General features: G+C 36.7%; 2 protein-coding genes across 2 annotated transcripts; one reads left to right on the top strand and one right to left on the bottom strand.

The window, feature by feature from the left end:
- Positions 1–762: 762 nt before the first annotated feature.
- kctd12.1 (potassium channel tetramerisation domain containing 12.1) lies at positions 763–2,228 on the bottom strand. Its single transcript, XM_051708364.1, has one exon. The coding sequence runs from the start codon at positions 2,174–2,176 to the stop codon at positions 1,307–1,309; it is 870 nt and encodes a 289-aa protein (XP_051564324.1). The 5' UTR covers positions 2,177–2,228; the 3' UTR covers positions 763–1,306.
- Positions 2,229–8,219: 5,991 nt separating this feature from the next.
- acod1 (aconitate decarboxylase 1) lies at positions 8,220–14,628 on the top strand. Its single transcript, XM_051708363.1, has 5 exons — positions 8,220–8,353; positions 8,560–8,721; positions 8,864–8,953; positions 9,754–9,953; positions 13,029–14,628. The coding sequence occupies exons 1-5, from the start codon at positions 8,342–8,344 to the stop codon at positions 13,996–13,998; spliced, it is 1,434 nt and encodes a 477-aa protein (XP_051564323.1). The 5' UTR covers positions 8,220–8,341; the 3' UTR covers positions 13,999–14,628.
- The last annotated feature ends 313 nt before the right edge of the window (positions 14,629–14,941 follow it).

Here is a 14,941-nt window from a genome sequence, read left to right as displayed (position 1 = left end):
TTTATGTGTACTGTAAATGTTTCAGTATAATTCATTGAATGCAAAACCTCTCTCTTGGAGCTGAGGTCCTCCACTGTGTGCACTGCACTCAGAGAGACCCGTCCTGTATCCCTAACCTTGCAGCTGGATCCTTTCATTATTGACCCTTGAAATGATAATGCCACCTATATTTGCACACAGCTGTGCCATCTGCATTTGAACATCATAGACTGAATTTGTGTCACAAAAAAACGGAAAGGGAACTATTGTTAATTGGTACAATTACTGCATTCATTAGGACTGGCTATGATTCATGATCTCACCACTTAAATAAACTGGCTGACCCCCAAACCTCTTGAGAGCCCAGTTAATAATACTCCACCCATCCAAAAATCAAGCTTGAGGGCCTATTTTTTAATCCCAGTTGTATTTCTCCCATTTAAGATTCATTTTCTCCCTGAATCTCTAACATTGTTTGATGATTTCAGATAAAAGTCAAGCCAAGAATTAATGACTCATGTTTTATGTCATTATTAAAACAAACATTGCCAAATATGGTTTGGCACTTTGTCCCATTTAAATTTCTATTTAGCCAAAAGATATTTAAAAGATATAATGCACTTGAAGCAGAAGATGCATTTGCACAATACAGAAGGGCAAATCTGGGCTGTTACACAGACAGATGGTTACACATGTTCTAGTTGTTAGAGCTGCAAAAGACACTTTTTTTATATAAGAATTTTGATGAGAATAATTAAAAATTGTGAGTCTGAAAGACGACAGATTATAATTTATTGAATGATTGACTCTCTTTGAACAGACATCTTAAGTCATTTACAGCTGGAAGAAAAAGGTGCACTTTGTTTAATATAAAGAAATGAACATAGATACAGTAAGTTTTGAACCTAAGACAAAAGAAATGTATGCAAAAAAAAAATTAATCGTACTGATTAATTAAAAAAAACCGTGAGGCTGTTTATAGGACCAAACTTAACTTATTTAGTGAAAATGCTCCATGTTTCTGATCATGTTTAGTAAAGCAACGTTCATGTGTGTGTATACATGAATACATGCATAATGAATAAAACAAACAAAATACATCTAGGACATGCGAACGTTTCACAAATAGGCCCTCTGAATTAAAAAATGATATTATGCAGTAATGCAACACGATAGTTACACGTTATGCGTCCTTATATATAAAATATATAACAACAACCAAGACAACTGGTAGGTGCAATGGGAAACAAAACTCCAGTATACTTTTATAAGAGTGGATGAAACTTTACTATTGTAGTGGACACGCTTCCATGTAACAATTGTGGGATCATTCTCGACAGAACACATACTCTGTGTAGCTTGTCCAGATTTTATCCTCGTTCGGATCATTACTGAAGTAGGCGCACGTGCCAGTGGAGCTGCACGCGGCCATATGGAAGCCAGACTCGGACAGTTTGTCAAACGCTTGTTCGAGAAAATTATATTTCAGATAATAGCGTGATGTATACCTCTCCGGAGGTCGGTCCGGGTCTCTGCTTTCGTTCAAAGTGTCTCCGAACACCTCCTTCGCCAGAGAAGTTTTCCCGCACACCGTGATCCTCGCGACTCGCCTGAATTTGGCGTCTGTCTGTATGTCTCTTCCGATTGTATACGAACCCCGGTAACCGACTGTGATGTAGCCCGACTTCTTGGACTCCAGGGATGGAGAGTGAGCGTTACTGACGGCGGACAGCGCGCGTGAGGGGTCCGGTCCGACCAGAGGAGTCGCGCTCTGCATCGACAGCTCTTCCGAATCACTCTGGCAGATCTCATCGGTGATGGAGTTGTCTTTGCTCATTTTGGGACTCAAGAGCTTGGACAGGTCCCGCAGCTGATAAAACTCTGCCTCCCTCTGTAGTCTGCTCTTTTCTGGAAAATAGTCGGGCAGAACCAGATTTAGATCCCGTAGATAGTCTAAAATGTAGCGGAAAAGAAACCCGTCCCTGTCCAGAAAGTAACGACCCTTGCTGTCTCGTGCCAGATCTTTTGGTGTTTTCTTACTAAACATGTGCCAGAGGAGAGAATCCGGTACGGCTGTCAAAGTCGTGTGCCGTGTCAAATACACTTGTCCTCCAACATTTAGTTCAACGATTTCAGAAAACGGAGACGCTGATTCTGCGCAGTTTGATATTACACATTCTGGATCTGCCAAAGCCATCGCGTGTCTTCAACAGGAGATGCCAGTGACGCGCGCTTGTATGCAACGAGCTTTCTATAGACTCGAGATAAGGACAGATGTTTGTTTAAATAGGTTGTGGGAGGGAAGAGAAGACGGCTGATGTATGGCTAGGGGCGCAAGATGTTAACACTTTATTGGCTAAATGGGACCAACTGGTGGCGTGCGATTAATACAGCACGTCAGAAGCTACAGTGACCATTATTTGATGTCTGTCATGTCCATGGCAAGTAAGGACATACATTACAGTGCATTGTACAAAGGAGAAAGGAAAAAGGAAAGAGTTAACGTTGTCTAATGTTAAATTACAGCATTGCCATTTATGACACAGGAGAATAGTGGTATCTAGTGGTAGAAAGTTGCAATCATGGGTCAAGAATTTTCATTTCAATGAAAATGTTGATGCCAGACTCTATAGAATAAAATGGAGAGATATACAGTATGTCAGCTCATTGGTTTAACAATAAACTTAAAATGCCCCAATGACTAACATAAAAATCTAATAGTTTCAAAATGGCACAGTCCATTGCATGAAAGTCAGTTTACCTTAAAGGGATAATTCACCCAAAAATGAAAATTATCTCATCATTTACTCACCCTCATGCCATCCCAGATGTGTATGACTTTCTTTCTTCTGCTGAACACAAACAAATATTTTTAGAAGAATATTTCAGCTCTGTTGGTCCTTACAATGCAAGTTAATTGTGGCCAAAATTTTGAAGCTCCAAAAAGCACATAAACACAGTATAAAAGTAATCCATAAGACTCCAGTGATTAAATCCATATCTTCAGAAGTGATATGATAAGTGTGGGTGAAAAACAGATCAATATTTAAGTCCTTTTTTACTATCAGTCTTCACTTTCACTTTCTTCTTTTGTTTTTGGCAATTTGCATTCTTTGCCACCTACTGGGCAGGGAGGAGAATTTATAGTAAAAAAGGACATAAATATTGATCTGTTTCTCACCCACTTCTATCATATCACTTCTGAAAATATGGATTTAACCACTTATTTGCTTTTTGGAGCTTTTTTTTTTATTTTTTTATGGACCAACAGAGCTGAGATATTTTCTAAAAATCTTTGTTTGTGTTCAGCAGAAGAAAGTCATTCACATCTAGGATGGCATGAGGGTGACTAAATGAGAGAATTTTCAATTTTGGGTGAAATTTCCCTTTAAAGGGAAACCACTCTTAAAGGAATAGTTGACTCCAAAATGAAAAGTTCTCACCCTTATTTATGCCCTTTGTCATAACTTTTGGACAACAAAAGAATAGGCATAAATCCATCAAATATACAGAAGTAGGGCTGCAACAACTAATCGATAATTATCGATAATGGAAATCATCGACAACGAATTTCATTATCGATTAGTTGGATATTTGCCGTAAGCACGGCGAAGCCCCGTCAGTGACGTCACTTCACAGCCCAGTGAAAAATGTGTTGTATGATAAAACTCGTTTGAAAAACAGCTGAGACAAGTTGTCCAGCACACCAGAGCACTTTATAAACACTTCAAAGAAGATCATAATAAGCATACGGTTTAATGTGGACCGGTTGTGCGTCAGGTGCGTTTACAGGGTGATAGTGCTGTTTGATGCGCTGAAGAGTTGCTGCAGAGTTGTGGTCACAATGAACTGCTCTGTGGAAATAAAGTGAATGAACTCAAAGCCTCCTGAGCTGAGATGTCTGAGGTCATTTGCAGCACTCATAGACGATAATGTTCTTGCAAAACAAAACAAAAAAATTAAAATTCAGCAGACAGAAACAAAGAAAGAGTGAGAAACTTTTAGATGCGCGTGTTCCATGAGACTGCACGCCTCCGTACAAACAGCGTGTCATACATGAGCATAGACGGCTTTTCTGTCATCTGTTCTTAATAATATAATAAAGTATTTCTTCAAGCGCGTGTCTGTGTGTCTACGGGCAAATTATTTGTAATATTCATTTGATAATAATAATTGCCTAATAATAATAATAATAATAATAATAATAATTTAATACATGGGAAAACGAGCCAAAAATCGTCTTGACATCGTCAAAGGCATCAGCTATTGGCGATCACTCTGACCATCGTCTATCCCCGAGATCATCGTCTGTCGGCACAACCCTAATGTGCATTTCTCTCTATAAATTAACAAAATGTTCAGACAGTCTCCTTGCTGGTTTTTCCAACATATTCAGAATCATTACTGCTTTTACCTTTTATCGTGCATGCGCTAGTAAAATATATATTTTAAAGGCTCATTATTACGGTTTAGTATTTCTCTGTAATGTAGAACAGTGTTAGCAATGTTACTTATAACATTCTTTCTCAGCCCTGGAACTCAAACCATTTTATGATGCCCCCCCCCCCCCCCCCCCCCCCCCCTTAAATATATTTAAGTAATTAAATTAATATCATAAACGTGCGACTAGTCGACTAATGGCTTAAATTAACGACTACTAGTCGACTAGGAAAACCTTTGGTCGGGGGCAGACCTACTATATTTTATAATGCAAACATCTTATGAATTCAAAATCAGCCGTGTATTTCGCAAAAAATTTTGTTCTTACCACAAGCGAGTCTCTGTTAAACTCTAACGAGCAAGCGAGCGCGCGCATCCACGTCAATCAAACCGATCGCAATGGAGAAAGGGAGTGCAATCGTTTTGATTAAACTGTCCAACATCATACCACGATTTCAGTTTCAATGTAATCAGTTGTGCAGCTTTCATGGATATCAGACTGAAGTCTCAGCAGTCAAGGTGTGCCGGTTTTCAAAGTGTTTTCTCCTGCTCATGTAAGCTCATGTAATACAGTGAGCACCGGGACGTGTCTTTTCAGCGCGAGAGTGAATTTGCACAGTGTTTACAGATGATTGTACTATATTAAACTGTATGTAATGCTGAATATAATGTATAATAATGCGAAGGGTCCTGATATTTGAAAGTCCTCCTAATAATGCCACATCATGTAATGTCTGATTTCACTAGTAAATTTATACAATGGCAAACATTATTTTACTGGATAAACATACACAATTTTTTGAAAATACTATTTTAAAAACTATAATATTAAAATATTTAAATGTATATAATCAGTGACAGTGTACAAGCATACTGTATGTGTCTAACATAATTATGTATTTTTCAGTTGGGCAGAATTATTAACATTTCTGTTCTCGTGTCACTACTGCCCTCTGCTGGGCTGATCTTTTGTCCCACTCCATGCCCTATGGATCATTTTACTCTTTAATGATGAGAATTTTTTGTTAAGTTTTACGAGTTAAGCAACTGTTTCGCATATGTCCTGAAAGTAATAATAATAATACATTTAAACTTAACTTTTTATGATTCAGGCTTTGTTCAAAGTTTTGTGAGAGTAAAGAATCGTTAATTCAGTAATGAAAATCAAACCAAATCCTTACACCCTTTATCATTTCAGTTTTTTGAAAAATCATATTTTAATAAAATACAGGAAATAAAATTGAACTTTTATCTGATTAATCGATTAATCGTCGAAATAATCGAAGATTAATCGATTATCAAAATAATCGTTAGTTGCAGCCCTATACAAAAGATTTTTTATTTTTTATTTTTTTTAAACTCATACAGTCTTTCATAGGGTTGCAAAAATATATATGTGACAGATCACTAACTTTCTTTCAAGGAGAAAGTGGGAGCCTGACAAACAATTCAACGTGAGTCTTTTATTCTTGATACTTTTCAGTATAAACACACACACTGATAGCTTTTCAGAACAACCAATCACACAGTCAGATTCGTGTGTCGCTCCCTCTCTCTCCCCTCCAGCCATCTGGACTGCCCTCTTATCCCTCTCCAGCTCTCACTGTAACACAGAACAGCTGTTAGAGATAATTTCCCACAGTCAACCCTTACCGTTCTTCCTCTCCCAGCCTCACTCTCCACAGATGTCGCTCGGCCACGGCCACATCACCACAATAAATTTATGGCAAAAAAAAAAAAAAAAAAAAAAAAAAAAATGATATGATTCTGACATATAGCTTTAAGGTATTTGAAAGGTTAAACCACACTTTAAATTGTGTGAATTTCATTGCATTACAACTAAGTGGCATCTGCAAACAAATTATACTTGTCATTGCTATCAACCAATTAACCAATTTAGCCAAGACTATTTTAATAGTCAGTTATTCTGAAGTTCATACCACAGGTGTAGTTCATTATTTTAGCTATGGTCATGTTTTTTTTAATGTTTAATAAACAGAAAATGTCCAAATAGCCTACTTTTTGTCTATTTGTTAACAGTATATCTATTGTTTTATGAAGTTTTATTGTTTTATAATTAAATATTTACAGCTTCTTTTGTTCTCTAAAACATGTGAAGAATAAATGCAAATCAAAGGATAAAACAAACAATTGGAAATTCTAATGTTTTAATACTTTCTAAGATAAAACATAAAACAATAAAATAATTTTCTTTCACTTTCACCTAACAATGGTCACATTCAAGTTGCACTTTTTAACCTCAGCTTCTTGGAATTTCTCTGACCCGATGAGGAACCACTGACAAACAGACACATTCTCTGACTAAACAACTGTTGCCAAAAAATTCCAGTTTTCACAAATGTTGAAAATACAACATGTAAGAAATTCATGGTAAAGGTAATGAAATATGATATGATGATGTCTTCTGTTCCTTTGTTTTCAAATCTATTGCACTGAATAATACTAATTCCATGAAAAGATTTTATCCAATAAATTTTTTTTTTTTTTATTAAAAATAATAATTTTCCTGTGTGTGTTTAATGTTCTAAAAACATCTAAGATAAAAAGCAAGATAGAAAACAATTATCAAACATTTGCATTCCCCTGAGAAACTTTGCGTTCGCTCGCACAACTTTTGCATTCTCTCATAAATTATTTTGTATTCTCTCGAAAAATGTTTTGCCATCCCTTGGAAAACTTGTTCTTTCATATATGCACACTTGAATGCTCTTCAGGCTTTAGCATTTATGAGAGATAAGTCAAGATGACAGGGGCCAGTGCCTGTTTTTGCAGAAATACTGAAATTCTTTCTGTATTACATCATTAACCCATACAGAATTCTGATATATGGCAATAAGCAAAACATATGTTCATATATGTTTATTTACTGATCCTTTTACTGAAAAATCACATCCTTGTACATACTGTATTTGCAACACATTCCAAAATGCTACAAAATGGCAGTTATTCATATTTGTAGCATATGTTTTCCCAAATACTAGTGGAATTTGAATATTATGTTTGAAAATATCTGAACTATAATTTTATATGTACGTTTATAAATGGCCGTATGTCAGATTTCACGATTTGGGTGGCATTTGCACACCCTGGCACACCTGTGGCTATGCCACTACCACAGGGCACTTCAAAGGGAGAACAATCATGGATGCCAGGCTGCAGTGTTGTTCTGAACACAAATTCACATACAAATGACTTAAAAAAGTCACAATTCCAAGACTTAGAAGGGAATACGGTATAGGGATGATCATTTCCGAATGAAACGCACCCTGAGTCGTTCTTGAAAAAAAAAAAATCTTATTATCCTTTATTATGTAAAATCTCTGTGTGTATAGATTTACTAAGAGACTTGACATGACTTCCAACGTAATTAAGCAATTTGTGGCCTATTTATGGATCACAACAAGAAAGAAAATAATAATATGCAATTTCTATGTTTACAAAAAAGCATTCCAATCCAATTAGACCACTCACATTTAATGGAATTTAACTCTGTAGTCTTTTATACGTTTATATATTGAGAATTATGCTTTGCTTACATCTTACACTTGTCTTCATGGCGTCACACTTTTCACTGCTCTAGCTATCTCTTCTTGTTGTACTCGCAATAGCTGGAATAATGCTGGAATGCATATAAAAGCTGAAGTCATGAAAATGCAAATTATTTCATGGGAACGCAAATGTTTTTCAAAAGCATGGAGAAGCATCTATACCCCCCCCCAAGCAAAGTTTGAACTGATATTTAATACCATGGGGTTGTTCAGCATTGTGAAACCATGCACTTTATGATGTTGTGGTTAAGTAACAATGGAAATTTGACAAGCCAGTTTCTGCTCAGGCACATTAGTATATAAGGCGAACAAGTTGACATCCTGAACTCACAGTAGGATCCAGACCTCACACGATGCTCAGAAAGGTAATGACTACGTACTGACTACTAGTCACTTAAATTACGCAGTGCTACTTTGAAATTATTTTAAACAAATTTCATACAGCCTTTTATTTTTATTGTTCTTTATTTACTTCTTTTCCTAGAATTCAAGTTTTTAATACCAAAATTATTAATGCTGTCAATGGCCTGTGTAAAATTTGTGTTAAATTTGATTTTTCTATTTTTCTCAGAGTGTTACTGAAAGTTTTGGGGCAGCAGTGTCATGTTTGAGCACATCTCATCTGACGGATGAAGTGATTAGAAGGAGTAAGAGAATGATACTGGACACACTGGGAGTGGGATTACTTGGAACCAGCACGCCAGTCTTTAAAACTGTTCTCCAGTACAGCCAAGTAGGTTCTGATATTCTACAGGTTTATTAATCCTTGTGAAATTAGTCTAAACTATCAGTTATATGCAAAGACCGATATAATTCAATTGTCCTAAATTTTTGTCTGATTGTTTTGTGTATTTCTTTGATGATTTATAAACTAGAGACAGCAAGCAATGAAAAACAGCAAAGTCTGGGGAAGACCAGGATCATCACTTCCACCGCAGTATGCTGCCTTAGTTCATGGAGTTGCAGTAGGTCAATTTAAATGTCCTCTTATACTTAAAAATGTCTGAGGGATTTTTTGTAAATATGTGGTTCAATGTTTATTTTTAAAAGACCCTTTTTAAATAATAAAAAACTATCATTCCTGACCACATTGCATACCACTTCTCTGATTCATGTATGAGCACCCCAGTTGCATTAATGTCATTGGTAACACTTTACAATAAGGTTCCATTTGTTAACATTAGTTAACATAATGATAATGTCAACATATAGTAATACTTTTTAAATCAAATGTTGTATATGTTAGCATAAGTTAATGCACTATGAACTAAAATGAACTAACAGTGAACAACTGTATTTTTTAACTAACATTAACAAAGATGAATAAATGCTTATTGTTAATGGTTAATTCATTACATCTAATGCATAATGTTAACCAATGGAACCTTATTGTAAAGTGTACCATGTAATTTCTTCAGCTAATCTTAGTACATTTACAGTAAAGCACTTTCATGTTATATGTAATTTTAGTATGAATGCATCTGCCAAGAACATGAATTTAAATGTGATTGAATAGGTTTTTTACTTTAAGCAAATTGTTAGTCATCCAGTTTGTATTGTGATAAATACATTTAATCAGACTGCCATTGTCAAAAGCAGTCCATCTCTAAGTGATCAACAAGTCATTTTTTATTTGTATATCTCAAAGCAGATTTGCAGAAAATAATACTGGTCCTACTAGAGAATGAATGTATTATCTCAGATGAAGTGACAGCAGAGGATACTTAATAATATGTTGAAACTGTGAAATGTTTTGATACATCAGGTGCACTCTATGGACTTTGATGACACCTGGCATCCAGCCACTCACCCCTCCGGTGCTGTTTTGCCAGCTCTCCTGGCATTAGCTGAAACAATGCCTGTTAAACCCTCTGGCTTGGAGCTGTTGCTGGCTTTCAATGTGGGCATAGAGGTTCAGGGGAGGCTCCTGAGGTTTTCCAAAGAGGCATACAACATTCCCAAAAGGTAAGAATACCTTTCAAGAGTCTAAAATAATGCACTGTTTAAAATTATATGTATATAAAATAATAAATAAATAAAATAGTCCTGTAAGTAATCTGAGGCTCCAAAATGATCCACTTGTTGATCTATAAAAGCATATGTTTCCATTTTGTTTCCCCAAGTATTTTCACAAGACAGACTATGGAGAAGTTGAACACGTTCACAAATTGTGGCTGTGGCTTTCAAACTGTTGTAGTACACATTTTAATTATGCGTCATCGGGGTTGAAAAACGTACAAAGAAATATTAGAAACAATAAGTTCAGAGGTAGAGAAATGTCATATGCAATCTATGGTCCATGAAGACTAGTCAGAAAAAAACAAATTGCTCAATAATGGAAACATCTTAAAGTAACACATCATAATAGTTTTTATTAGTGAATCATTAATAAGTATTTAATATTGCTTAACAAATCTGTAGTTGATTTACATCAAATATGAATATATATTCTGTATTAAAATTTAAAAATCTAAGCACCATGAAATTTAGAACTGTTTGAATGTACATTAACTAAATAACTATTTGGGATACATCATGAAATAGTAATTGTAAGTGTTGTTTATTGAAAAACATTGTAAAGTTACATATGATGAAGTGCCCCTTATTGCATAATTAAGGACAAAAGTTAACAGAAGTTTTAAGGCCTTTAAGACCAAGTGACAGAATATCATCACAGATTTACAAGTACCAAATCTCTGACAGAAAAGAATGTTAATTTGAGAATTTAAAGGGATAGTTCACCCCAAAATGAAAATGCGCTCATCATTTACTCACCCTTATGTCATCCCACACTCGTATGACATTCTTTTCTGACTTTCGGAACACAAAAGAAAATGTAAATCAATAGGGTCCAAAACTTTCAAGCTCCAAAAAGGACATAAAGGCAGCATAAAAGACTCCAGTGGTTTGATCCATGTCCTCTGAAGCTATTTGATTGCTTTGGATGAGAAAAGGCCCAAAATTTACGTTTGTATTCACTATAAATCTTGACATCCACCCGAACACAGTGCAGGCTTCAAGACAGTGATTATTTGATGCTGCACACGATGCCTGTACTCAGTCCCGGTCTCATACTTCACATCAATCAGATGTTGCATTTTCATTTTTCTTGTGTTTACCATCGACCTTCTGGCAGCCAAGAAAGCTCAATCCTCAACTTTTTTTTTTCTCCCCTTTTCTCTCCCCAATTTGCAATGCCCAATTCCCAATACACTGTAAGTCCTCGTGGTGGCGTAGTGACTCGCCTCAGTCCGGATGGCGGAGGATGAATCTCAGTTGCCTCCGCGTCTGAGACGGCAATCCGCGCATCTTATCATGTGGCTTGTTGAGTGCGTTACCACGCAGACATAGCAAGTGTGGAGGCTTCACACTATTCTCCGCGGCATCCACGCACAACTCAACTCGCACCCCACAGAGAGCGAACCACATTATAGCGACCACAAGGAGGTTACCCCATGTGACTCTACCCTCCCTAGCAACCGGGCCAATTTGGTTGCTTAGGCTCCTGGCTGGAGTCACTCAGCACCCCTGGATTGGAACTCGCAACTCCAGGGGTGGTAGTCAGCGTCTTTACTCGCTGAGCTACCCAGGCCCCCCCAATCCTCAACTCTTATCATTTTTACCCGCATCTGCATTTTCAAAATAGCCCAACTTCACTTGAAAACTGTGAACCTGGCAACACTGTCTGGTTTATGTACAGTGCTCAATGTGTCAAGTGCAAGGATGTGTGTGAACAAGCTTCTCTCATGAACATACCAAAAAGACTGCAGATGTCAGATTTATAATGAATAAGCAATATCGTTGTTAACCACCATGCAAATCAAATTGCGTGGGGCCCCGGATGTCTGGGGGGGCCTCGGTCGGAAAGCTGAGTAAAAACGCTCAAGGGGTGACGGTGACGCGTTGTTTTGTGTTCATGTGCTGTGATGCTGTTTTCAGTTGTCTCTGAGCGGTTCTCATGCATTGTGAAGGCAAAGTGCTGCAGGTTCACCCATTCGAGCTGTTCTGAACATTTGAACCTGCTTGAAGTTATTATAAAAATCTAAAAACTCAACACAGTATCACAGAAATGTAGGAGGGGACAGCGTTTCACCAAATTTGTAAGGAGGAATATTGTAAACTGTAAAATAGAGTTTGAAAGACACTGCAGTGCACTAACAACGTTCATCGAAATAAAAGCTCCTGGTGAAGGTGAATATGACAGAAATATATAATTATTGTATAAAAAATAGTTACTGAACAGTAATAAAAAAATATTCATCTGGGTTCCAAAATAGGCTATAAGTGAGTGAAGTTGTAGTTTTGCACACTGTATTCATTTACAAAAAAAGTTTTCAAAAAATATATGTACAGGTAAATATTGCTTTTTTTTATTACTGTATCGGTGCATATAAATTATATTTATTATATTATAAATTAAATAAGATTTTTCCTTGTGTTCATTTTATTGGAACATGCATTCGTTATCTTTATCTAGATTTTTATTTCATTAAATATTTTGAATGTACTTTGCTACAATGGCTGGTAGAAATTATATTAAAATTATGATATAAAATCACTTTTATGTAATGGCTGGATGGTTGCTTGGGGCCTCAGAAATCGTAACCCTGCCCATGTGAAAAGAACTTACATTTTTTATCTGTTTCTCACTCAAAGCAATCCTATTGCTTCAGAAGACATGTATTAAACCACTCGAGTCGTATTGATTACTTTTATGTTGCCTTATTGGAGCTTGAAAGTTTTGGACCCCATTGACTGATAGTGTATGGACAAAAACACCTCATACATCCTTCAAAAATATCTTTGTGTTTCACACAAGAAAGAAAGTCTTACGAATTTGGGATGGCATAAAGTTGAGTAAATGAGGAGAGAATTTTATTTTTCGGGTGAACTATTCCTGTAAAACACTCTGAAGGACTATCAAAGCTCAGCTTTTCAGAAGCAACCTCAGGACAAACTAGAATATGATTGCATGGAAATGTATGTCTGTTAATAAAGATGCACAATGATTTATTCATTTTGAAATTTATTCTCGCTCAGATTTCACCCACCTGCAGTTGTTGGGGTTATGGGCAGCGCGGCTGCTACGGCTAAACTCTTAGGCCTCTCTCCATCCCAGAGCATAGCAGCTCTGGCTATAGCCTGTTCATCTGCTGGAGCTCCCATGGCAAATGCTGCTACACAAACCAAGCCACTACACATGGGCAACGCTGCACAGGGGGGTCTGGAAGCCTCTGAACTTGCTCTCCTTGGTCTTGTGGGCAATACACAAATTCTGGATGTGGAATCAGGCTTCGGGGCCTTTTATTCAGATTATGTTCCTCACCAGCTGGCTGAGGTCACCCCTATTTCTTATTACAGGTGGGCGTTGGAAGATCAGAACATTGCACAGAAGCGCTTCCCTGCCCACCTTGGGATGCACTGGGTAGCAGATGCAGCAATGGAAGCAAGAGCGAAATTTCTGGACAAATACCCAAATGCCAATCTCAATCAGATTAAGAAAATTACATTGAGAGTGCCCTTATCCAGATATGTAGACTGTCCTGTTCCAGTTACTGAGCACCAGGCCAGACACTCTTTCCAGTTCAACTGCTGCACTGCTCTGCTTGATGGTGAGGTCACCGTTGAATCTTTCAGCAAAAGTCAGATGAACAGGAGCACTCTTAAGGATATGCTTCTCAAAGTACATTTGGAAAATCCACAAGACAATCACTCGAGCTTTGAAAAGATGTATTGTGAAATTGCTGTGGAGACGACACAGGGGGAAATGTTCACTGCTCGCTGCAACACGTTTTACGGTCACTGGAGGAAACCACTTAGTCATGAGGATCTGGTGCAGAAGTTCAAGGCAAATGCGTCAACTGTGCTAACCCCAGATGTAGTGGAGGGTATTATTTATACTGTAGACAGTCTGGACACAAACCCAGACTGCTCAATGCTTTGGTCATATATGCACTTTAATAAGGAAATGCTGCACACAGATGAGTGCTACTACTCAGTTTCGGCTTGAATTATATTGTAATGTCTGACAAAGCTATGTAATTCTTTTAAAAATGTAGATATGTATAATTATAAACTGAACAAAATCTGATATGGTCATACATTCAAAACTTTCAGTACCTGGCTGAAACTATGTCATAAGATATTTTTGTTTTGAGCATTGCAAACTTTGAACTAAAATATACGTATGTTTTTGAAACATGACTTATCATGAAAATGTTATTCTATCCTATCCAACCTATCATCGTTTTGACATCTTAATGCCAGGCTTTCTAGCTAAACTTCTGAAGATAAATAGAGAAATTCAGATGAGGGAAAAGCATGACAGTGAATGCACTATTTTGAATGAAACCATAAGTTATGTTGTAATTACCAATAAAGTAATCAGTCAACTTAGCTGGTGTTAATTTTGGACACTGTCTGTACATTTGGGATGTGACTCATGTGATAAAGCAAGAAAAATAAAAAGAAGGAAAAAAAGACTACATTTTGAGCACATCCTGGCTAGTCGATTTGGGCAACATCACAAGTTTTTTTCAAATGCACAGAATTTCATAATAGTGCTCTTTTTGTTTTTGCCCCAATGGAGAGGAAATTCCTTTGGCATATGAAACTGAAATTAGAGAAGAGAAAATAAAGAGAGTGGGGACCACAGACAAAAAAGCTGTTTTCACTCTCACACATTTTTGATCGAAAGTATTCAGATCACTTTCTCTTCAGTTTTTATATCATTTTGTGCTCTATTTTGTGTTCTATTCCAGCATGTTCAAATCACCTTTTTACTCATTAATTTTTATAATACTTTTTATAACAGAAGACTAATAATGTGTATTTTCTTTAAATGTTACATAGCTAAATGAGTGAATGATGACTTTCTTTCCTTTTTAACGCCATGCCAGCTTCTATGGCTATATTCATGGCAAAAGCCAGTTTAGTTATTCAAGAGTAAAACT

This window comes from Myxocyprinus asiaticus, chromosome 10 (genome assembly GCF_019703515.2).
Source record: "Myxocyprinus asiaticus isolate MX2 ecotype Aquarium Trade chromosome 10, UBuf_Myxa_2, whole genome shotgun sequence".
Classification (NCBI taxonomy): domain Eukaryota; kingdom Metazoa; phylum Chordata; class Actinopteri; order Cypriniformes; family Catostomidae; genus Myxocyprinus; species Myxocyprinus asiaticus.
This window is presented reverse-complemented; position numbering and strand designations above follow the sequence as displayed.